The sequence below is a fragment of the Falco punctatus genome (assembly GCF_963210335.1).
Source record: "Falco punctatus genome assembly, chromosome: 8".
Taxonomy (NCBI): domain Eukaryota; kingdom Metazoa; phylum Chordata; class Aves; order Falconiformes; family Falconidae; genus Falco; species Falco punctatus.
Genome location: NC_137588.1, coordinates 63,189,984 through 63,214,276, shown reverse-complemented (window position 1 = coordinate 63,214,276; position 24,293 = coordinate 63,189,984). Strand labels below are relative to the sequence as shown.

General features: G+C 49.9%; 1 protein-coding gene across 3 annotated transcripts in view; it reads left to right on the top strand.

Moving 5' to 3' along the window:
• Positions 1-24,293, top strand: part of ACSL6 (acyl-CoA synthetase long chain family member 6) — a 66,998-nt gene that overhangs the window by 16,023 nt on the left and 26,682 nt on the right. For all 3 annotated transcript variants that reach the window (XM_080400456.1, XM_080400458.1, XM_080400457.1), the window contains exons 2-8: positions 17,438-17,658; positions 18,827-18,941; positions 21,245-21,309; positions 21,700-21,801; positions 21,946-22,045; positions 22,586-22,764; positions 23,286-23,318. In XM_080400456.1, coding sequence (XP_080256582.1) covers positions 17,438-17,658; positions 18,827-18,941; positions 21,245-21,309; positions 21,700-21,801; positions 21,946-22,045; positions 22,586-22,764; positions 23,286-23,318 — 815 coding nt within the window. The remainder of the gene's footprint in view (positions 1-17,437; positions 17,659-18,826; positions 18,942-21,244; positions 21,310-21,699; positions 21,802-21,945; positions 22,046-22,585; positions 22,765-23,285; positions 23,319-24,293) is intronic.

The following is a 24,293-nucleotide window of genomic DNA, read 5'->3' as shown; positions in this document are numbered from 1 at the left end:
ATATTGCTGAGGTCCCATTAAGTCAGCACTGTGATGCTGATTTACACCTGCAGATCATTTAGGCCAGGACCCTCTGCCCTACCCTAGCAATTTTATGAATTCAGCCTGATTGCAGAATACCCACATGTGAGCCAAACTAGTGATGTTTGACAAGCTTGCCTGAAAACTCATTAAATATTCTCTTCATTCATGAGTGTTAAGTGTTCTTTGAGAATTCTCCATTATGCGCTTCAAGTGCACAATATTGTGAGTACAATTTAGGACAGGTCAGATAGAAACTTTATTAACTGTGATAATCATGAGAGAGCATCTCCCCCTTTGCTCCCTTTTTCTCTGCCAAGTGATTGTGGAGATCCAGCCTACATGTGTTTTTTGGGGAAAAAAAAAAAGATAAGAGGTGAGGAAAACAATATTTTCAATGTTAACAAAGCCAGGTATCCACCCCTGGGAGAGATGGACTCCTCGAGTGCCTCCCTAACTGCCATAATTCTAAGAAGGAAAGGAATCGAACAGAAAATACTGTGGCACTATGGGGAGGGGAGGGCTGCTGTTGGTTAGCTGAGCTAACTTCTGAGCTGTTATCTGCTCAGGAGTGGGGCGTTGGAAGCAAGCAGAGGCTGTCAGTTTTCAGTTGAAAGGAATGTTCTTTTAGTTAGGAGAAATGCTTCAGCCTGACCTCTCAAAATCTTAAACATTAATAATTTTACCACGTCAAATGAATTGCAGAGTTTTTGTTTTGTTATTATCAGCATAAAGTAACAAAACCTGGTTTGGGCTGAAATGCCAGGTTTGTTTTTTCTTTGCTTTTAATGCATGTGACAATATAAGGATGATGTTGGCAATAGTTATTCCCTTACTGTTGTATTGATTCAGATGATTTACATTCTTTCTACTCAAGCTATGAAGTTTCTACTTCAGCATACTAGGACTGGCGACATAGGCTTTCTCAGCGTCAGAAACTTGATTTTATGATGACTTTTCCCAAAAGAAAAAAAACCAAAAACCGTTTCTGCCTTTCATTTTAAATGGAGCATTTGCAGGAAGGCTTTGCAGTGTTACATCCAAAACCTTCTCCTCGAGGCTGTTCAGAGCCCTAAACCCTCCAGTACCATAAAGCGATGTGCCAAGCCCGTGCAACGTTCAGAGCAGAGGGGGTGAGGGTTAGCCCAGGCTCCCAGGGCTGGGATGCGGAGTCTCCAGTGCCTCAAGGGTTACACCGGGGCACTGCTGCTGCTGCGCTAATACAGCCTAAGCTGATATTAGCCAAGCTTAACTTCTTTCAGCAGTTTGCAGATGGGAAGGGGGTGGGACGTCCTGGAGTCAGCAGTTCTTAAACAAGTCCATGGAACGCCAGCCTGAGACCCAGCCATGAGCTGACTGCCTGTAAGGGGAGAGGAGGGGAAACCTGCTTCCCTGGAGCTGGTAAGTCCATGGATATTATTTTTATTTGTTTATTCGGGTGCTCTTGCTGATGAGCTGCTTGGCGTGGCGGGACCCCGGAGGGCTTCGCTCACGCCGGCGCAGCCGCAGGCTCAGCGGCAGCTGGGCTCCGGGATGCTGGCGGGGAAAAAATGTCAAAGAAACCCAAAAAACCCCACCAAAAACAACAAAAAAGGCGGGGTGCGGGGGACCCCTCCGGGTAGAGGGACCCACGGCTACAGCTGCCACGGGGAGGGCTGGGTGCGCTGGTGTGGCAGTGCGGGGAGAGCCGGCGGGGTGAAACAGCACGGGGGGTGGTTTGCAGTGTGCTTTTGTTTCAGGTGTTTCTAACAGCCTCAGGGTGGGGGGGAGAGGCTGCAGCCTGGGTCAGGCCGGGGGTCACAGCCCTGGGGCAGTGGCCCCGCAGGCAGCTGGTCCTGAGGGCTGGTGGAGCTCCAGCCTGGGGCTTGGGGACCCTCTGGGGGCTCACCGGGGGCTCACGGGGCTGACAGCTCTGCCACGCTCTGGCCACCTGTCAGGGACAGTTCACCTGGCTGCGGAGATGGAGCTGCAGAGATGGAACCTGGTTTCTGGGGCTGCCCTGGGGGGGCTCTGCCGTTTTGGGCTTTATTCCCCCAAACTCTCGGCCCCTGCACATCAGGGCTTGTTTCCCATAGCGGGAACTCTGTGGGGACTGGCAAACTCATGTAGCTGTGGTTGGCACCCTGCCAGTTTCCAGGCTTTTTATATATCGAGTTTCAACCACCCAGACATGAGGTAGGCTCTTTGGGATGGACATCACTGTCCATGGGATCTCCACATGCTGGTGACTGGCAGGTGCCTTTGCCAAAGCTACACTGCAGTGGCAGGTTACAAGTGTTAAATGTGCAGTGTGATGTGGTTCCCAACCAAACACTGTGGATTCACACGTCCCTCAAACACGTAACCATGTGCGTGCTCTATCCACGTGGGGAAAAACTGGTGTGTGGGGTATGAACGCTGGTGGGGTGTAACCCTGGTTTTAGGCACAGTAGTGCCTTTTATTTTTAGGCATGTGCACTGTAGGCATGAAATACCCACTCTGGATGTCGAATGTGGTTTCTTGCCTGCTGTGTTGCATTGGTGTGTGCCCCACCCCTGGTGCATCCCATCCTTGGGTGTGATGGGGACAGGTTGGGTTGGGGATGCCAAAAAGGTGTCCTCAGGGGTTTCCAAGAGGCTTGTGGAGGGTTCGTGGTTGTTGCTGGCAGTGTACACTGCATGGCGGGTCAGCATGGCTGTCGGGTACCACTGCCGAGGTGGTTGTGTGCAGCTGTGGGGCCTCCTTGGGAAATCTGCACCGACAAACGTGGTTATTTGCTGTTTTCCGGCGCGGTGAGAGCAGTCCCCAACGCAGAGGCTGTTTCTGCAGCGATAGGTTTGTTTTTACTGGCTTTGCATGCAAAAGTGAAATGTAAAGTTATGTTCCTTTAAACGCATGGTGGTATTCTCATGCACAGAAAATATGCGAAGATTATTTTGAGAAGCTCTGGCTGTTTACAGGCACCGTGTTTCAGTGGTGACCGCGGGCGCTGGCGCGGGGCCCGGGCAGGCAGAGGGCATGGCAGGAGCCGGCAGGTCTGTGCAGCGGGCCAGGCTGCCGCACCGCGCTTCTCCTGCCTCAGCTGGCCATCCCGCTGCCTTGCCTTCAGGTCTTTTGGCACATGACCTCCTTCTTTCCTAACCCTTATTTTCTTGCCCCTTGTTGCTCTGCAAGGTTGCCAATTAAGCCTTGAGGAACTTTTGAACCTTCCCTCAGCTGCTGGTTTGTTTTGGGATAAAGCCTGGGCCTGATTCAGGCAGCACGTTACATGCGTGCAGGGTCCGGGCACAGCCCTGCTCGCTCTGGCTGTGCTTACACCGTTAGGGTCCCCTTGCTGCCTCCCAACTGCGACAACAGGGTCCTTCAGAAAAGCACTACAACTTGCAGGGCACTTGATTGGTAATTAACCTGGTCTAATTATAGACTGCTTACTGTAAGTGAGGGATACAACTGTATTTATTATAGTTAGATCATGACACTACTGTTACTTTTATTTTTAAGCTCCCATTTTCAATGTCATTTTCTAGTTTCAGATTCTGGTGTGACAGTCATAACACTGCCTTTACGGGCACACGTGTGACACATGACTAGCAGAAGGCCTTTTAGTCTGCTTGTTATTCCATTCTCTGCTTTTACTGCGGTGGCAGATCAGTAGGTCTGGGAGCTCTTCAAGCTGTAATATTGGTTTAAAGAGAATTGCTCCTTATGATAAATATAGTGCTTAGCTATTATATATTACAAGCTAGCAGCTCTCAGTCTGTCTTCTGTAGTGGCAGATGAAAATCTGCAGTGTGACATGGCATGGACAGCATCCTGTGGACAGTGACAGCCCTGATGTCCAGGATCTTCATGGCTGGAAGCAATGCCAGCTGCAGTTTGGGCCACTTGGCCCTGCTGCAAATGCTTTCTACGTAACTGTTGATATTGCAGAAGGCACCACAAAATTGAAATTTGACCAAGTAAGAGTTTCAGTCCAGTCTGAGCTGTCAGTGAATGCAGGCTAATGCATGGCTGGGAAGTGGTGTACAAAATGTTCCTGTTCTTTCTTGTCCTCTGCAGGACTAGCTCTGAGCATGCCAGTGCGTTGTCTCGTAAGCATTATGGAAGGTCTTCTCTTATGAGCTTGTTTAGGTTTGTGCATCACTGTGGGTGATGCATTCCCAGGGCTGCCATACTTGTCTGAACGTAAAGCAACAGCCGTGCGAGATGCTCAGAGTGTTATTCAGAAACCACTTTATTCTGGTACTGCTGCAAAAAGAAACAGCAGCAATAAACCCAGAAAGGTTTGCAGCTGGATCACAGATATTTGTGATCTGGGCTGCTGCACAGATAGTTGTGCTGGTGCCTGGGAAAGACAGGGTGGGAGTGGGGAGGCAGGGGGGCTCCTTGCCCAGCAGGGCTCACTGTGCTGTCCAGCCAGGGCACATTGTGGGGCACCAGAGCCCACATGGGCTTGGCAGCAGTGTGCTCCCAGTATGGCAGGAGGTGGGGGTTTGGTGGGCTGGGGAGCTGCTCTGCTCCCACCAGCTGTGGCCAGGTGAAGCACAGGGTGGTCCCTGCCACTGTGTGCTGCCATTCTGGCATTAAACGAGGCCACCCTGAGCCGTGGTGCCAGCAAACTCTCCAGCTGCCCTCCCTGCACGCCTCCTTCTGGCTCCATCCCGGCACCAGTGCTTATGATTCCAACCAAGCCCCCACCTGGGGTGATAGTATGGCAACCAAGCATTTTTTCCTGTTACTTCTGAGGGATGGTTAGGTTTGTGCCAGCTCAGTTGCCTGCTCAGGCCAACACCATGCACCCCAGGGTGGGCATAAGGCAGAGGGGAGCAGCGGCTCGGGGCGGGGAGCCCCATGGCCCCACTCCAGCAGCGGGGTGGGTTTGGGTCACCCCATCCCACTGTGCAAACAGCAAGCAGGAACCCAGCCTGGCACAGTGTGTGTAACAGTGGGAGAGCAGCCAGGGGCCAGCTCCTGCCTTCTGGTGTCCCTTCAGCCCTCCCCATGTCACTGTGACTGGTCTCACACGTACTGAGCATGCAGACACGGCCAAGGGCAGCATGTGAAGGGTCGTGGAGAGCTGAGCCGGGCTGGGAAGTGACAGTGTTGGGACCTGCCTGTTTGCCTGGCAGTGACCTGTTGTGGGGACAGAGCAGAGCCAGCCCACGCTAGCCAGGGCAATGCATGCTCGTGTACCTGCTTCTTCCCTGCCTGGGCATGCAAGAGTGGGAAATTTCACCAAAATCTCTTTTCCTCCACCCAGCCCTGGGCTAGGGGCTTTGGAGACCGTGATGGTCGCACAAGGCCTGGCTCAGCTGTGTTGAGGTAGGGAGACTGAGAACGAGCCCTGCAGAGCAGGTTACATCCCACCTGGGTGTGTTGAAGGGCAGCCTGCAGGGGTGCAAAAAGTGACCCCTAAGAGCTGGGGGTAGCCTGTGGGTTGGGAGCGCGGGTGCAGCGCTACTGTAAATTGCAGCCTCTGCTGAGCAATGGAAGGTGTGCTTGTCATGAAAGAAAGGAGGTGGGGGCGGCGGAAGAAAAAGTAACTAGAACAATGAAATGGGAATTAGCAAAGGCTGGAATTGAACTTCCCCAGCCTGCTGGGTGCTGTGGTTGGACCTCCCTTTCCTTCCCTGCCACATTGGGCTGGTGGGTCCCTGCACCTCTGCATTGACCAGCACTGATGCTGCTGCAAAAACTTAAGGTTACTGGGATTCTTACTTGGGCCATGGTCTCTACAGACAGGGAGGTTTGTTTAAATCCGACCAATATTTGAAGACAAATGTCAGAACTTTGCCTGGCAACAAGCCATTGAGCTCTTCACGGAGCACCTTTTTCTTTCCACTCTTGCATGCAAAACGGTGTGTCATGGGTGCAGCTGCCTTTTCCCACTCCATTCAGTGCTTCTCTTTGTACTCTGCCCTAGATAACTATTTTTATGCAATTATTTAAGCTGTTTGTTCATTGTCTGTCATGTGGCATTCAAGAACCATATAGTATATGGGACAGTCAACCGTCAATGTCACTCAAAAAAACCCCACCCTAAAAAAAACCACCCCAACCAAATCCCACAAAACCCTCACCAAACAACACAGCCCCTTCCTCACAAGAACTGAGATTTACAAGTGATCACAGATAATCATAAAGGTGGGGGGAGCTTTGCAGATGCTCTGCAAGCATCTTCCAGAACTGAACCCAAGCCTTGGCAGGGATGCAGGGACAGAACAGCCCTGCTGTAATGGTGCCTGCGCAAACACGAACAGGATTCGCTGGCACCTGTAAACTCTGCCATAAGGCTGAGGGGCAAATTCTTTCCTGCTTTAGTCACCTCCACGGGTTGCTCCCAGGGCCATGCCGCCTGTGAGCAGAGCCAGGGCAGCGGGCAGGATGTGGGCAGGATCAGGCTGTGGCTTCCCCAGATGAAACTTTGCAGCTGCTGAGCTGGTTTTGGCACAGCAGCCCTGATAGCGCTGCAGGCAAAAGACCGAAGACACAGAAAACCACACCGCTTTGGGGGTTTGCTTTTTCTTCGGGCTGGGTTTTGTTTCAGCTTGGAGGAATTCCCTGAGCCAGCTCGGGGTGAGCATGCAGCAGCCACGCTGGCACAAGAAGGGTGAGATGAGGGAGATGGTGGGTACAAAAATATCCCAGGTGGGTTTTGCCATCTGAACTTCATCCTCTACAACCACAGGCTGAGGATTTTAGCCTCGTCACTAAAACCTCGTGACTCTGGTACAACACGTGCTCGTGCTGGGTAACATTTTAAGGACTTTTCAGCAGTTAGAGGAGCTTTTTCGTTCACCAGGCCTTAGGCAATTGGAGACTTGAGACAACAGAGCTCAGAGCTGTGGAGTTTTTCCCTTCTGGTAGGAAACTTAAAATACTTGCGCGGGCTTCTTGAGGCTTTGTTATCCTGACGAATGGCAGATTTGGACCAGAATCCCACTCTCAGCTTTCCTGTACGCGTGAGTCATGGTGGCTTCAGAGTACCACTGTGCCAGTCTGCTCGGGGGTGTGAGAGGTATTTTTAGGTTGGCTCACATCTGTGAGTGGTGCCCGAGTGTGGTGAGGAGGTGTGCGACTGGAGGACAAAGCTTTCCTGGGAGGTTTGGCATCAACGGCTGGATAGGTGGACCCGATGCTGAACGATGAGGACGAGCTGGTGACGTGGCTCCCAGCACAGGGCATTTCAAGTCAGCTGGGTGGTGGATTTTGTTCTCTGAAACATCCCAAATATATGAAGTAAGATCTCCCCACAGCAGCTGAATTGTTTATTGAATAATTTCTCTGTGCAAGGGACTGGTATGCTGTAGATATTTTAGATACTTTAAATACCTCTATGTGTGATTACTGAGCTCTTTCTGTAAAACTGGACTTTCAGGACATTGAGCTCCTTGTTAGCGTTTTTCCCTTTTTAGCAGATGCTTGCAAAGACCTTGAGTCTTGCAAATGCATTTCTCGGCGGTGCAGAGCAGGAGGGAGCAGAGGCCAGTGCTGCTCCTCCGGGTTGCTCAGAGATTCTCATCCTTCATTTGCACCCTGCCTTTGGTGCTGGGTGGCGAGAAGGCTGGTGGGTCAGTGGGGTCCCCTGCACCCAGCACTGGGATCTGCCACCAGCTCGGTCCCCGGGAGCCACAGTGGAACGTGGTGCTGTCGTCATGCTGTTCATGCAAGAGGTACTTGGTGAGGAATTTTTTCACGAGCTCAAGATGCCTCTGCAACAATATTACTGGCACAAGTGTTAATCATAGTCACCCAGAGCAGGGGAAATTTTTTATATGTATATATTTTATATATATCTGCACACACAAGCATATACATCCACATATGCAGATAGATAATTTTGTGTGTATGTATAAGTGTGTATATAATGGTACCAAATTCTTTGGCAGCCTTTCCTCTGAGAAAATTTTTCTGCACCCAGACTGAAACTAGTGGTGCAGTTTTTTAGGAGGTGCCTGCCTCCTAAAAAAATTAAAATAAAAATAAATCAAATAAAATAAATCCAGCTTACGTCATTGGGCCAAGTTTATACCACAACCCCCGCATGTGCTGAACCAGTCCCTTTCATTCATCCCTGTCCTCTCACTGCTCTGTGCGGTGACCAGAGGTCACGCGAAAGCAGCGCCAGCTTGCTTGCTGTGAATTCTATTTGCCTTATTCCTCTCCAGCAGATCAGAGAGGCTTGACCCGGACGTAAAGCCTTTTTCCGTGGCAGATAACTGCCTTGCTGACGGGAGAGGGACAGCACTGGGGGTGAGTGGGGAGGCAGTGGCACGGGGACAGTTCCTGATGCACTGCGGTGGTCCCACGTCTGCTTCCCATGCCACAGGCACCCAGGTCGGGGTGCACTGAGCCCCCGGCCGGCTCTGCCAGCACGAAAGCAATTCAAGCTAAAGAGGCTTATGTACCATTGAAACCTCGTTCTTTAATAGTCTTGTTGGCAAGAGGCCAATTTAACAGATTGGACGGGTCTGATTCCCAAAGGAAAGGGAGAGGGAGGTTTTTCATTAGCAAAAATAAAATATAAAAGTTATAAACGGTTTTTATTAAATTTCTTGCTTACTGGTGCTTCTCCAGTCTCTGCTCCCTGGAGAGGTGCCACAGGCTCGCAGACATCATGTGCTGTTCCTCCCTTGTTCACCATCTATGCAAATAGATGTCCAAGAGCAAATCTGTATTCTGCATCCATTCCCTCTCACACCTTATGGCGTCTGAGTCCTGGCATAGTAATAAAAAAAAAAGCAATTTTATCTCTAAAGTCTTCCTTTTCTCTCTCTCTCTCTCTCCTTTTCTCTCTCTCTCTCTCTCTCCTTTTCTCTCTCTCTCTCTCTCTCCTTTTCTCTCTCTCTCTCTCTCTCCTTTTCTCTCTCTCTCTCTCTCTCCTTTTCTCTCTCTCTCTCTCTCTCCTTTTCTCTCTCTCTCTCTCTCTCCTTTTCTCTCTCTCTCTCTCTCTCCTTTTCTCTCTCTCTCTCTCTCTCCTTTTCTCTCTCTCTCTCTCTCCTTTTCTCTCTCTCTCTCTCTCTCCTTTTCTCTCTCTCTCTCTCTCTCTCTCCTTTTCTCTCTCTCTCTCCTTTTCTCTCTCTCCTTTTCTCTCTCTCCTTTTCTCTCTCTCTCTCTCTCTCCTTTTCTCTCTCTCTCTCTCTCTCCTTTTCTCTCTCTCTCTCTCTCTCCTTTTCTCTCTCTCTCTCTCTCTCCTTTTCTCTCTCTCTCTCTCTCTCCTTTTCTCTCTCTCTCTCTCTCTCCTTTTCTCTCTCTCTCTCTCTCCTTTTCTCTCTCTCTCTCTCTCTCCTTTTCTCTCTCTCTCTCTCTCTCTCTCCTTTTCTCTCTCTCTCTCTCTCTCTCTCCTTTTCTCTCTCTCCTTTTCTCTCTCTCTCTCTCTCTCTCCTTTTCTCTCTCTCTCTCTCTCTCTCTCCTTTTCTCTCTCTCTCTCTCTCTCCTTTTCTCTCTCTCTCTCTCTCTCCTTTTCTCTCTCTCTCTCTCTCCTTTTCTCTCTCTCTCTCTCTCTCCTTTTCTCTCTCTCTCTCTCTCTCTCTCCTTTTCTCTCTCTCTCTCTCTCTCTCTCCTTTTCTCTCTCTCCTTTTCTCTCTCTCTCTCTCTCTCTCCTTTTCTCTCTCTCTCTCTCTCTCTCTCCTTTTCTCTCTCTCTCTCTCTCTCTCCTTTTCTCTCTCTCTCTCTCTCCTTTTCTCTCTCTCTCTCTCTCCTTTTCTCTCTCTCTCTCTCTCCTTTTCTCTCTCTCTCTCTCTCTCCTTTTCTCTCTCTCTCTCTCTCTCCTTTTCTCTCTCTCTCTCTCTCTCCTTTTCTCTCTCTCTCTCTCTCTCTCCTTTTCTCTCTCTCTCTCTCTCTCCTTTTCTCTCTCTCTCTCTCTCTCCTTTTCTCTCTCTCTCTCTCCTTTTCTCTCTCTCTCTCTCCTTTTCTCTCTCTCTCTCCTTTTCTCTCTCTCTCTCTCTCTCTCCTTTTCTCTCTCTCTCTCTCTCTCTCCTTTTCTCTCTCTCTCTCTCTCTCTCCTTTTCTCTCTCTCTCTCTCTCTCCTTTTCTCTCTCTCTCTCTCTCTCTCCTTTTCTCTCTCTCTCTCTCTCTCTCCTTTTCTCTCTCTCTCTCTCTCTCTCCTTTTCTCTCTCTCTCTCTCTCTCTCCTTTTCTCTCTCTCTCTCTCTCTCTCCTTTTCTCTCTCTCTCTCTCTCTCTCCTTTTCTCTCTCTCTCTCCTTTTCTCTCTCTCTCTCTCTCTCTCTCCTTTTCTCCTTCCCCTTTATGTTTCACTGAGTTCTAGTGGAATCGTAGTCAATGAGAACTAATGCCTTTGCTTTGACTCTGAAATTAAATATACAATTATTATTTGACCCTGTAAAGAATTGCGTAATCCAAGTAAAACACGGTAATTGTGGCTTAGATGATGTTGTGCTTGGGAGTCAATTATTTTGCTCGCAGTGGGTAAAATTAAGCACCTGCAAGAGTTTGTTTTGGTCTGTCTTCATGGGTGGGGGGCATTTTTTTTTTAAATGGAAAACGCAATTTTGATGGAAATTTACTGTCCCAAAAATCAAAGCAGTGATACATCACATGGAAGCCATGGGAGTTTGCTTCAGTGGTCTGACCAAAGGTGAGAGGCATGAAATGGGGAAAGGGGCTATAGTGAAAGCTGACACTTTATAGGAGCAAAGGCAAGTAAAGTTTAAAAAAAAAAATTGAATAATATTAGCCTTGATTCAGCCAATAACCCCAATAATTGCTGAATCCCAAGTAATTACAGCTGATTAATCCTTGCAGAGTACAGAGGGTCCCTGCATACACATCTCTGTGCAAGATGGGTCAGGGCTGTGGGGTTGCTGCTGCCTGAGCCGCTCGTGGGGGGCTGCACCGAGCAGTGGTGGATTTTGCGTCGCTGTTGTGGCAGTGGGTTTATACCACAACAGCACGTGTAGGACAGAAGCAGTTAGGAGTCTTGCAGAAGTATGTGAGCGAAGTATCGCTTGATCTTCTGCTTCGTTTTGGGGCTGTTTACTGGACTTCTGCACATGGATTCTTTCATAGTTTCAGATACTTTTGGTGCTCGTATTTTCCCCTTTATCATCCCCTTTATTGTTTCTCAAGCAGTTTGTAAGGCTTGCCAGTTGTCTGGCGTCTGGTGTCACAGCAGCGTAGTCCTTCTGTAAGGTTTTCAGTAGCTGTCTGTAATGATCACGAAGTATAACGGCATTTCCTCCCTGTTATTAACTGTTACATGCTGTAAAGTGTGGCATTACCACTTCCATAAACACTACGTGTAAAACTATTAAAAACCCAGAGAGTAAAATTGACCTAATCTCAAACTAGCTGAAAACGGAAAGGTGGCCAAGTACCCTCAGCTTCCCAAATTTTGTCATCTTTAATTAAAACAAAAGAGAAAAAAAAATCTGCAGGTTTGGAATACACTGGGTATTGCGTTTGGCGCTGAAGCATGACAAAAGCTGGACTTCAGGGTTTGCGGTTGGAGATCTCATTAGATCATTTGTTCTCATAAAATCTTCTCCATCTCCGTCTCTGCGAGCGTGCGACCCCTCTGCTGCGGGGTGGCTGGTGTCCCGCCTCCTCGGCTGAGCCCAGACGGGCCTTGGGGTGGGAACTGAAGGTCCATCCAGCTCCTTGTCTTCGTGCCTGTAGAAGCAAAATGCACAGAGATGCATGGCAGAGGCTGGCCTGGTGTCACCTCCCGTTTTAATTAAAACAGTGATTAGGAATTCATAGCCTGTGGTCTCCCAAGAAGCTGCCACCCTGGCCAAGTTAGAGAAAGTCAAAAAAGAATCGTATTCTGCAAGCAATACACAAAATCCCCAGATGCCCCCTGCCTGCCTGGTTACAGCAGCCTCTGCGCACATGGTTTTAGAAACACGTTAATCACTGCAACAGCTTCCATTTAATTAGGTTTCCAGTGATGCAGTCTGACTAATACCTGCTGGTTTTATGTGTCCCTGTGAATTTGGATGTTCCGTTACCCTACGTAAATGGAGACTCACGTAGTGACATGAGCACGAGATGATTTGTATCCTCATCCCAGTGTCACCTGCCCCGTGTGTGCGGAGTACTGCCAGCCTGCTTTTCTTCGGCAGGGGAGAATGGGCCAAGTGTTGCCAGGTGCTTCCTCGTGCAAATCTTCTGTCACTGACCCCGGTTCTACAGATCTCAGAGTCTGGGGTCTGCGGAGTTGAATGTGGGAAAACACAGCTTTAGGAGTTCAACAAGCTCATACTGTTTCACTTGAGTGAAATCCCTCTAAATCTCCCTCTCTGGATTGAGATGTTTTAGATCCTGTAAATTCTGTTTCCTTGGTGAAATGAGTGAGCAGCCGGTGCCGTAGCCAAGGACACGGATCTGCGGTGGCTGACAGGCATGTTCCCCTCGCTGCAGCTCACGCCGGGAGAAGCTGTGGGTCTGCGGGCTCCGAGCCATCATGTGCCCACTGGCTGCGTTTTGTAGTGCTCCGTTGCAAACTGTTAATTCTCTTAGCCTGAAAAACTGCTCATTTGATTTTGGTTTAGTACTATAAAGTCAAATGTAAATAGCTTTTTTAAAATTATTATTATTTTGCTTGAGTATAGAGATTGTAATTAGATGCTTTGCCCGGTTTCCAATGTAAAATGAATCAACTGCCTCTTCCCTACCCCGCTGTGAATGCATGGTGGGCAGGAAGATAAAGGCATCTCAAAAGGAGCTCTCCTTCCCAAGCAGGCGCCCAGGCGCTGATGTAATGGTGGGAAGGATGTGACTGCACGACCACACAGAATGGGTAAAATTTTAATTGCATTATGGATACACCAGTACTTTGAGGCTCTTCCCACACTGGTTTATGTCACTGGAACTCCATTGACTGAGCTGGAGTTACAGAATCACTTCCAGCAGGAAAAGATCAAAACAGGAATCGCACAATAGCGCTATTTGTAACCGGAAAAATAAATAAATAAGCATTGTCCCCTGTTAACAAAGGCTGGTGGGTGATTTAAAGCCCAATGTCCCTGCTGGCTACCCAAAGCCCAGCTGCAGAAGCCCTCTTCACCCCAGCCCTGGGTGGGGGAGGTTCAGGCGTGCCGGCTGGCTCGGGCAGCGATCCCTCCTCCCAGCTAACCAGCACTACCTCCTCTCCCCAAACCGCTTTCTTCTGTCCCCCCCCTTGTGTATTTGTTCCCTTTTCTCTGCCATGGGAATACTTTAGAAATCCAGTGCTAATGTGAAGTCCTGTTTGGACTAAGTGGAAATGCCGGTGTTTCCAGGTGCCCCGTGCATGGGTGCTGTGCTCTGCTTGCTCTTGTGCCCAGGGCCAGTGGCTTACAGGGAGCATGCACTGCAGCAGGGCGGTGGGTTCACTGCAGGTAACAGAAATGGGGCAAAACTGCTGGAGAAGGGGTGTGGAGAGCATCCTGCTGCTGCTCCCGAGGCGGAGGTGGCGGCAGCATCTGCTCGCAGTGCGCTCTGGGGTACAAGAAAGTACTTACGTATGGCTTTATTTAATCACAAGGGATCTAAAAATCCTTGCAGACTTCATGATTGCAGGAATTTGTAAGTTCACCATGGAAATGGGCCAACAGCTTCCCTTGAGCAGAGGAAAAGTGAATTTCTGTCTTCCAGTCATGCTTATTTATTTAGTCCAGCTGATGTGGTTACAAATGAAGGATTCTGCCATCTGTGCCAGGGATAGGATCCTCTGTGCAACAAAAACTTCAGGTTGGTGGGAAATAACGGCTTGAGCAGGGCATTAGGAGAAGGCAGCAGAATGTGGCGCAAGTGATCAGAAATAATAAATGTACCATGAGCATCTGATTGAGGTAAATGTTCTGATTTTTCCCCTGGGAGCGGATGGAATGAGTGCAATTTAAGCAGTTTCCCCATAGGTCTTGTGTAACTCTGACTGCTGCAGTATGTTCTACCTCGCTGCAGGCAGATGCTGCCAACAGCACCCTGCTCGTGGTGCTCGATGGCCCACGGTGTCCCTGCCACCCCCCCAGTAAGGGGCATATACTCCATGCAAACCCAAGGAACACTATGCCCATCACTTTGTTCAAGCCAAATACCTCCTAGCAATTATAAATAATTTTTAATTCCGTATTGAAGCATTGTATCTTTTCAACAGATGAAAAGCACGCTGTTGATGTCTCCAGAGCATTTTTCAAAATCTGGGTACTGATGTAAATCACACCTGATACATGTGAAAGGGCTGTAAAGTCAGTAAAGGTGTGACCACGCTTTCTTCATGATCTGTATTATGGATACAAAGATGATGGGGGGACTGGAGCATCTCCCTGATGAGGAAGGGCTGAGAGCCGGGCTGGTTCAGCTTGGAGAGGAGAAGGCTGAGAGGGGACCTTATCTATGTCTCCAAATGTCTTCAGGGCGAGTGCCAGCAGGATGGGGCCAGGCCCCTTCCAGTGGTGCCCAGCGACAGGACAAGGGGCAACGGGCACAAACCGCATCACGAGAAGTTCCAGCTCCACGTGAGGAAGAACTTCCCTGCCCTGCGGGTGACGGAGCCCTGGCACGGGCTGCCCAGCGAGGCTGGGGGGTCTCCTTCTCTGGAGACATTCAAACCCGCCTGGACGTGGTGGGTCCTGCTCTAGGAGAGCTGCTGCAGCGGGGGGTGGGGTGAGCTCCAGCGGCCCCTGGCCGCCCTGGCCCCGCTGTGACTCTGTGATTATAACAGAAGTACTTTTATTCCTGTACTATAACAGCATCTGTCTTCAAACAGTCATTCTTTTTATTGTGACCCTGACTTTCACAATCATTTCGACATTGCTACAAACTCCAGATGCCCATGGATGCCCTGTACCCCGACAGATGTACAGAAGGGCCTGGCCCTGGTGCTCCCCAGGCAGCACCCGCAGCCGAGCAGGGCAGAAGCACGTGGCTGTGGCCGGACATCCCCCCCTGGCAGTGCTGCCGCTGCTTTGCTGTTCCCACAAGCATCTTCCCAGCTTTCCACTTTCAGGTTTGCTGCACAGGTAGATGCAAAACACCGCTCACAGGCTGGTGTCGAGGGAGTCATTCTCAAGATCTCAGTGTAACCACAACCATGGTAAACTGGGAAGCTACTTTTGGTGCAACAGGCTGTTTTAAGTGGGACTTGCTGAAATGCTTTTGCACAAATAGCTAATTCATCGGTAAATGAATAGCTCCCTCACTGAGCATTCCTACTTTTTGCAGCTTGCTAGTAAATGTGTGTTTGGCAAGTTGCTTTTCACAGCCTGATGTGGAGAAGGGAGAAATCAGCATTCTGTCTCAGTGCATCCTAATGTTGCACCCATGTAGTCGATATCTTACCAGATGTGGAGATTTCTGGAAAGATGCTAAAAGCTCAGGACAAAATTACCCCCTGGGTGGCTCTTGCACAGTAACATCATCTGGATGCTGTTCCATTTGCTCTGCTCATTGCAGCTGTTCTTGGAGAGGCTGGTTCTGGTCCCAGAGGGTTTGCTCAGTCGGGAACTCGTGCAGGGGCAGAGGTGGCTGCGGGATGCTGGGCTGGCACTGGGGTCCAACATCTAGCCCAAGGGATGACTGGGCCAGAGCCCATGTCGTAGCCCAACAACGGGTGAGGTTAATTGTTTGCTGTGAATTTTTTTGCTCATGCAAACTTAAAAACCTCCTCCAGAGCCTTGGCGAGGGGTGCCCCCCTGTTTGCTCCAGCCTCCAGAGCTCGCTTGGCACAAATAGGGGAAGAGGCTGTGAGAGGGTAGTCCTGACCTTCCACATAACCCAGACACTGTTCCCAGGAGGAAAAAAGCTGGTTTGTGTTAACGTCAGTGGTGGCATTGTGGGGGAAGTCTTGGCCCTGCCACGGGAGCGAAGCCCCCCTGTTAATCACTCAGTAACTCCACAAGCTGGAGCGAGGCCAGAGGGTGAGAGGAAAGGGGCTGCCTGGGCTCCTGCGGCAGAAAAACTTTCTCTTTAAGATCCTGATTGCTGGTAAAGTCATAAAGAAAGCTGTGGGGCTTAACAGGAAACCTTAACTGTTTGGATTCCCTCCTCTACAGCATCTGCTTGGCTTGTCCCTTGCAGGGGTGGCTGTTACTGGAGATTCCCTGCTGGGGAGTTGATACTGGCCTGTTACTGTAAATACGAGTTACTTAAAATGTTTCTTGTGTGCTCAACACCCAAAGACAAGTCCCCTGAGGACAGCCTCACCTTGTGCCCCGGGAGCAGTGAGCCGGCTGCTTGGCTTCTCTTGCTGGTGCCCGTTTCTGTACATGCAGAAGAGGACAGTAAGGCAACCTGCAGCGGCTGTGTTTGGAAAGATGCCCCATCAGCTGCTTGTCCTCTGCCTTCCCAGCGAGTAGCTCGTGCTCTGTGAGTCTGGCACAAGGCAGACTGTACGTATGGCGGAGACCTGCCCTCCTTGCGCTCACAGCAAAACGATGCTGGCAGGTATATAGTGAATGAGATGGGGACAGCAGCGTTATCCTGTGTCATAAAACTTGTCCTATCACCTGTCTCCCCTATGCACAACCCTCTGGAGAAAAGGTTTTTTCTTTGCTTTGAGCACTGTTGGAGCAGTTCAGGGGCTGGCAGTGGGGGCTGGGGGGTCCCCGGCTGTCCCACTGTATCCAAGGAGCCGAGGCTGCAGCCTTTCCCTTCTGGTGCCGGGACGGCACCCTGCAGGACTGCCCGCTGGGGAATGCCCTGGCATTTCCCACTCCAGGAGCCACCCATCTCTCCAGGGGAGCATCCGGAGGCGTCGTGTCTGGCAGGACGGCAGGGTGGGGACCCTGTTCTGGCGTGCTCTCAGCCTGATACCCCGGCACTCCTTTATCCCCACTCGGCAGCCGTTTGTTGTTTCTTCCAGGAAATGTTTAAGCAACGAAATGAAATTTTCCTTGGCTTCAATCACCTATAATTTACCCTGATGTAAATCATAAGGAACTTGAAGTCGAGAACATGAAGCTGGCACAAGGGCAGAAAGCGGTGTTTCAGAGCGTGTCCGCACAGCGTTTTGCACACAGAGGCACGCTGGCTTCGCCCCGTTCCGCCTGAGCCAAGGGCTTGTGGCTGGAGCTGGTGCCGCGCTGCCTGACCCTGCCAGGGGCTGTGGTCACCATGCAGCCCCCCTCCTGCTTGGGAAAGGCAGATCAAGCTCCTGGCAGCCCTCAGGGTACAGTCATAGCTGGATCCTAGAGCTTGTCACAGCATCTGTCTGCTGTAGCTAACTGCAGCTGCATCCCCTAATGTACATTTGTATTCAGCTCTCCTTTAGAAGTGAGTTGGCTGCTCCTGCTCGCCCTTGTAGGGATGCTTCCTCCTTTCTTGTATCTCTTCCATAGATGCTGTTCTTCCCAAGTGAAGGTCTGTGGTGGTGGGCGCCCCGTGGGTCAGCAGAGCAGTGTGTTTGAAATGGCTGACAAGGGAAAGTATGTCCTCCCCATGCTGCCTGCGCTCGTCCGGCAGCCTGACCTGACAGCATCCTTCTGGCTCTTGCAGAGTTTGCCGTTTCGCTCGTGGAGAAGATGCAGGCTCAGGAAATCCTGCGGAGCCTGCGGCTCCCCGAGTTCGACGACCTCAGCCAGTTTTTCCGCAACCTGCCAGCCACAGCACTGGTGGGCATTGGTGCCTTCGCAGCCGTTGTTGCCTACTGGTTTGCCAGCCGGCCCCGGGCCGTGAAGCCGCCCTGCGACCTGCGGATGCAGTCGGAGGAAGTCGAGGTGAGGCCAGAGGCACCCCAGCGGGAGCAACTGGGTTCCACTGGTGGTTTACATGCCTGGGGATGCCAGGAGGTGCTTTTGTTTGGTTTTGAGGGCTTCTCAACCTCATCCTGAAATCAGTCGTGTGATGCACTATGCCAGGGATCACTTCACTCCTTAATTTACCTTTTGCTGTAAACTGGAAAGCTAGCCTACAGCCCATTAATTTATTCTCTTAGATTTTCGGCAATGTTTTGGTCTTATTTTTGCTTAGCCATCCATGACCAAATATTACAGGAGCTGCCATGGCATGGGAGAAACCACTGAAAGGCAACAGCTGATAAGATCAAATCAGCTGACACATCTTCTGTGTGCCCATTACCGAGTCTGCTGTGGCAAACTTTGTAATAATAAGAAAAAATAGACCTGAATCCATGCTTAGAGGCTGAGAAGTTATTAATTTTCATGGCTGTAAAAGGTTTTAAAGTTTTATGAAGCTGCTCTGTTTTAAAGAGAAGAAATATTTCTGAAAATTGTTTCCACTTAAATTAATATCTGAAAGTATGATGGGAATTTTTAAAGCCTTTTGTGACGTCCCCTCTAAAACGCTATTGCCTCTAATTCCAACAACTTTTAAAAAGGGTGGGAGAAATCTACATTTTCCAAGACAGTTTTCCCCTTAGGGCTTTAGTGATTTTCCCCTTAGGGCAGTTGTGGTTCGGTCACGCTTGGTGCCTGCCTCCCCTTGCCCCCTCCTAAGCCACCACCGCTGAACCCACACGCTGGGCTCTGGCCTCTGCTTCAGCCTCTCCTTGGTGTTGGTCTAGATGTCCTTGAGAAGGTGTCCGCGGTGCCAGTCCTGGGGACCTGTGGAGCCCAATTGCTCCCCCAGCACATCCCCACTCTGTTACTTGCGCATTTATAATTCCCCCTCGAATCTCCTTGGGAAATACCAAACAATGAGGCAGGTCAAATGCTCCTCTCTGGGCAGGTGGTTGCCCATGTCCCTGGGGCACTGAGGAGGATGTCCCGCCTCCCCCATCCCTTTGGGTGTTGGGGCAGGAATATGGTGGTGGCTCCAGAGGTCTCTCTGGCATTTGGGGAGCTTTATGGTTGTGGATTTCCCCATCTCCCACCAGCCGGGCAGTGCTGATGGCTGTGTCACTTCGTGTCTTGTCATGCTGCCCAGGGCCTGGCTGGGGCACGCCGGTCGGTGATCGGGGACAGCCCGCAGCTGCTGACACACTACTACGACGATGCCAGGACCATGTACGAGGTCTTCAGGAGGGGATTCAGCATCTCCGGTGAGAGCGCGGTGATGAGGAGGCCTTGGGACAGAGGTGGGGAGAGGTGGAGGACCAGGCAACGTGTAGGCTTGAATGAGGGGGCGCTCAGAGGCTTGGGGAAGCTCAGAGGGCATAGAAGCTGAGAGTGTGTGAGCCCGTAAAAGTGTGGGAGGCCCAAATGGTGTAGACACCCATTCAGACTCAAAAGCCAGGGGAGCATGGGAGGCCCAAAAAGGAGATGGAGGCCACCAGAATGTGGGAAGCCACAAAACTGTAGAAGTCACAACAGCAAGAGGCTGAACGAATGGGGGAGGCACAAATAGTGAAGAGGCTGAAAAGTGTAGGACTTCCCCAGGGTGCAGGAGGCACAAAGCATAGAAGCAAAATAGTGTGGGAAGCTGAAGGAGATATGATTGCTGAAGGAGAGAGTGAGCCCAAAAGCGTGTGGGAGGCCAAAAAAGTGCAGAAGCTCAGAGACTGTAGAGCCTAAGGGAGTGTGGGAGGCCCCAAAACTACAGAGGACTATTATATGTGGGAGGCCAAAGCACTGTGGGAGGACCCAGGAGTGCTGACGCCAAAGGCTGAGAGGCCTGAATGCTGGGGTCCAAGAGATGTGGAAGTCTGACAAGTGTAGAGGTTGAAAAGGTGGAGGAGACCAAATGAGGTATAGAGGCCAACAAAGGTGGTGGGAGACCGATGGGATGTTCAGCCTGATAAAGGTGTGAGAGGCCAACAAGGTTTGGGAAGCTAAAAAGATGTGGGAGGCCAATGAGGTGTAGAAGCTGAAAGATTTCTCGGAGACCAACAAGGTGTGGGAGGCCAAAGAGCTATGAGGCGTCCACTGAGACTTGAAAGACCCAAGGAGTGTAGGGTCCCCAGACTTGTAGGAGGGCAAAATACTGTAGAGGCTCAGAGAGTGTGAGGCTGAAAAGGTATGAGAGGACAAAAGAGCGTATGAGGCAAAAGTATTGTGGGAGGATGAAAAAGGGTGCGAGGCTCAGGGAAAGCGGGAGGTCCAGTGGGAGTGGGAGGCCTGAGAGGCAGAGGCCGGGGAAGTGGGAGATCCAGAGAGTGGTAGGTCCAAGCAAGGAGGATACCCAGCAAGGGCAGGGCAGGTGCTGCAGCCTGTGCTGCCCATGGTGGTGTGGGTGACACTTTTGGAGCGTGGGGGGTTTAATTAGGGTTATTATTTGCAATGTGCATTGTTTTGCCCTTTAACGCCATTGAATTTTACTGTGAAGTCTCTTGGTACCACGAGATCTTTTTGCTGCTGCTGGCAGACAGCTTAACATCCTCAATTTTGCAGCATCAGCAAAGCTCATTATACATTATTCATTTCCAGAATATTTGTGAATACATTAAATGGGGCTGATCTGGGCATAGAACTGTGGAACACAGCAGAGCTCTTCCTCTGCTGCAAACATTGATACTTAGGGCTGCTCGTTGCTGCCTTTTCATCACTTACTCATCCAGCTCACTTTTTGTTCCACAATAGGGCAGGGTGAGGGACTCTGGCAAAAGCTCTTAGGAAGGCTGAGTGTGGTGTATCGCTCCCTCGCCCTTACCCCATGATCAACAGTACCACCCAAGAGCTCTCACACACTCGTGAGATGTCCTTTCTTGCTCCAGAAAGCCATGATGACCCTTCCCTGCTCTTCTGTAACTCTTCCTGTGTTTGCTGCTTACGACGTCCTGCCTCACTGAACACAACAATTTCATTGTCAGGTTAATTTTTGGTACCACCAAAAGCCTCAATGAAATTACAAATATTCCACCCTGCAAGACAGGGGTAAATAAATAACTCAGTAGGTGTATGGAGGGATGAATCTTGTGCAAGTAAGTACAGTTAGTAAATCAATTAAACTTTTCAAATATTCATCCTGTCACTTGATGCTGTGCGTTGTTTTACCCTCTTCCAGAGTAGGCTGTGCTAAAAATGGCAGTTTTCACTTTGAAGCATTTAAATGAAAAGGCAGTGAAAGCAGTAGAAGCTGGTGTTTGGGATGTAAGCCCTCATCAGACGCTGGTGCTCACACTACCTTTGGAGAAGCCTTTTAATGAGGCTGTTCAGGGGCAAACCGCTGGTGTCTCCTCTGCGGATGAGGGAGGAGCATTGAGGCGACTGGGAGATCCCTGCAGCTGGTCTCCCATTAGCTGCACTCATGTTTTTAATTTGATTGGGCTCTCCATGAGCTCTGCCCCAGGAGCGAGAGCCAGCCCCAATAACAGATTTACTCTGAGGGCTCCGCTGCACCCCGGCAGCATGGCATGTTGACCCCTGGCACTGCCCCTGTAACTCCGTCATTCTGCTTGTCTTCCAGAAAACGGCCCCTGCCTGGGGTTCAGGAAGCCCAAGCAGCCCTACCAGTGGCTGTCCTACAAGGAGGTGAGCTGAACATGAACCCCCCTGCAAAGTCCTCCCCCCTGGTGCCCGGCAGGAGGGGTGTGAGGGTGCTGTCAGTAACACGCACGCGCTAGCCCAGGGGGTGCTGATGGTGCGGGGACTCTCGGTTTCCCCAGCCGGGCACATCCCAGCTTTGTACAGGTGTGACAGCTTTCGGGGACCCGCTCAGTGCCATGAGCCCGCTCTGGCTGGCAGCACCGACATGCTCCAAGGCCATGGGCATCGCCAGTCAGAGTTCAACTGCTGGGCAGCTACTGATGGCTTGTGATACTGCAAAAAGCCCTGGGCTCTTAGATAGAATAATTTGAGACCCTCCCCATCCAAGTTAGGCCTTCACTTATTTTGTTTTTTCTTATATACCTCTTACTCCAGGTGGCTGAAAGAGCGGAAGCTCTGGGTTCAGGCCTTCTTCAGCAGGGCTGCAAGCCTTCCACAAAGCAGTTCATTGGGGTCTTTGCTCAAAACCGTCCAGAGGTGAGACTTTAAGTTCAACTTGATGCTGTATTGATAACGTTCCTGCCTTGTGAGCTTGCTCTGTACTTGAAGCTTGTTCTGAAGTGTGCTATATCTGCTCCCATGGCCCCGTTCTCACCTTCGTGCTTCCATGTCCTCCTGCAGTGGATCATTTCCGAGCTGGCTTGCTATACCTACTCCATGGTGGTGGTTCCCCTCTACGATACCTTAGGTCCTGGAGCCATTCGTTACATTGTCAACACAGGTAAAAACAAAATTAATGTAATCTTCTTGGAGATCAATTTTGTTGCTCAGAATAGTGTATTTTCTTCTGCTTTCCAAAAGACAGGTGATTATAGTCACTCAGTGTCTTGAAGTTACTTAGAGAGGATTTTGGGGAGCGGCGTGTCTCCATGCAGGGTCAGGGCTGCCTCTGCCGCGTTTCCCATGTGCCCGGTCATGCACAGCCAGGGACGGGGCTGCTCTGGCTGCGGGAATTACTCCACAGCCACCCACTCGTGTGCTGCTTCATGTTTTGCTTCCTAGATTTTTTACCCCACATGGTGAGCAATTTTAGTTTTTTGAGCTGAATCCCAGAATAATTGTAGATGTCAGCTTTGGTATTGATTTAGGTTATCTAGAATTGCAGTAGTTTTCTAAGAGAAATATATGTTATATTCTAAGACTTCTAATGTTAGCCTGAAGTGGATATCGGGACTGATGCAATGTTAGCTATGAACCAGCAGCCAGTCTTGCTTTAAAAAAGATTTACCCTAAACAGCTTGTTTGGCTGCTTTTCCTCCAGCTGACATTTCCACAGTCATTTGTGACAAACCTGAAAAAGCCAGAATACTCCTCGACCACGTGGAGAGGACAGAAACCCCAGGTCTGAGCTCCATCATCCTGATGGATCCCTTTGAGAAGGAGTTGACGGAGAGGGGAAGGCGCTGTGGAGTTCGCATCCAGACCATGCAGGAGGTGGAGGTAAGTTTGCTCTCCCTCTTCTTTTACTATATTTTGTAGTTTCCGTAAAAAGACAGTGAAGTATACAGGGACTCATGAACTGTGTGGCAGGTTCAGTGCCTGGAGAGTATCAGCTTGTGGCTGATACTGCTGATCAGTGCAGTTGCCTCTTAGTGTTAGTCTTTGTTGACAGGCGAGCCAATGTCTCAAACCTTCCTGCTCAAGTAAGATATCAGCTGCGGTTTAAGCCTGCGAAGGGGGGTTGCTATTCAAGCCACTGTCCTCCGACGTGTAAGCCTGCAGGCTCACACTTCTATGAAACAGCCTGGATCCAGCTCAGCCAGCCCAAGCACTACTTGAAATCCAAGAATGGTGTTGCAGTTAATGCAAGAAACTTCGGATAGAAAAGATGACCTAAATGTTAGCTACAAATTTTTCTGCTCCAGCTCATGCTCCCCTGTAATGGTTTGCAATTATTAGCAAGCGAGTTACACCACAGGAATTAAAGTGGGAATCATTTTTGTTTCTTTAATCTCTTTCAGGACTGTGGCCGTGAGAGTCGACATGTGCCTGTGGTGAGTGTTGGCATGCTGCTTTTCCCACTTATAATTGCAGCTGGGTACATTACGTTTATTTCCCTGACAAGAGAGGGAAGGCTTTGCTCTGGGCAGAAGGAACCCTGTGTGCCGTCACCCTCTCCACGTGGAAGGTGGAGGAGGAGCCCAAGGACTGTCGATAACACCACATATCTGCGGTGAATGGTTACTTCATACCCTCCACCTGGGACACTTGACTGACATAGTTCATCCTTGCTGAATGTGTTAATGGGACAGTAATTAAATGCCATTGTTAAGCCACACTAATTCCACTACTGTACCCAAGTGGCACTAGGGGAATGCGTTTGCACTTCTGGCTTTTCAGTGGGGTTTCTGTAGCTCAGAAACACTACTTGGCAGTATTTCTCTGGGATATTTTTTGAAAATTGCATTTTTATTTTTCACTGGTTGCTCATACTTCCAAAAAAGTGCAAAACTTCCAAAAGCAGCCCCTGACTTTCAGGCTGCTTATTTATTCATTCATGACCCAAAATAGCACGTACATGCACCCAAAATATTCTACACGTACTGGTAACGAGAGCAATCAGCAGCTTCAGGAAGTTGTCCCCTGTTGTCAATAATCACATTTCCAGAATTTATCTGAAAATCAGTAAATTATCTTAAGCTTTCCCACACGCCTCCAGGTATAGGCAGTGTCTTTGAAAATACTAACTGCAAGACAAATATTCCATCAGAGTCTTCATACACTAAAGCATGCCCTTAGTGTATGCTGGAGCAAAACATAAGGGAGGAATAGAGTCTGCATCAACTGAAGAAACCTGATAAAAAGAGTTTTATGATGGTCTCTTATATTTGCCAAGGGGAATGAAAGCTTTTTATGGCAAAGCTGAAATATAAGTGGTTTGATCTTCAAGTTTATACGATGACAACTGTCTACCATTGACTGTTCTGCATTTGATTGATGTGGTTTTCTTATTCTCCCTGTGTATTTCT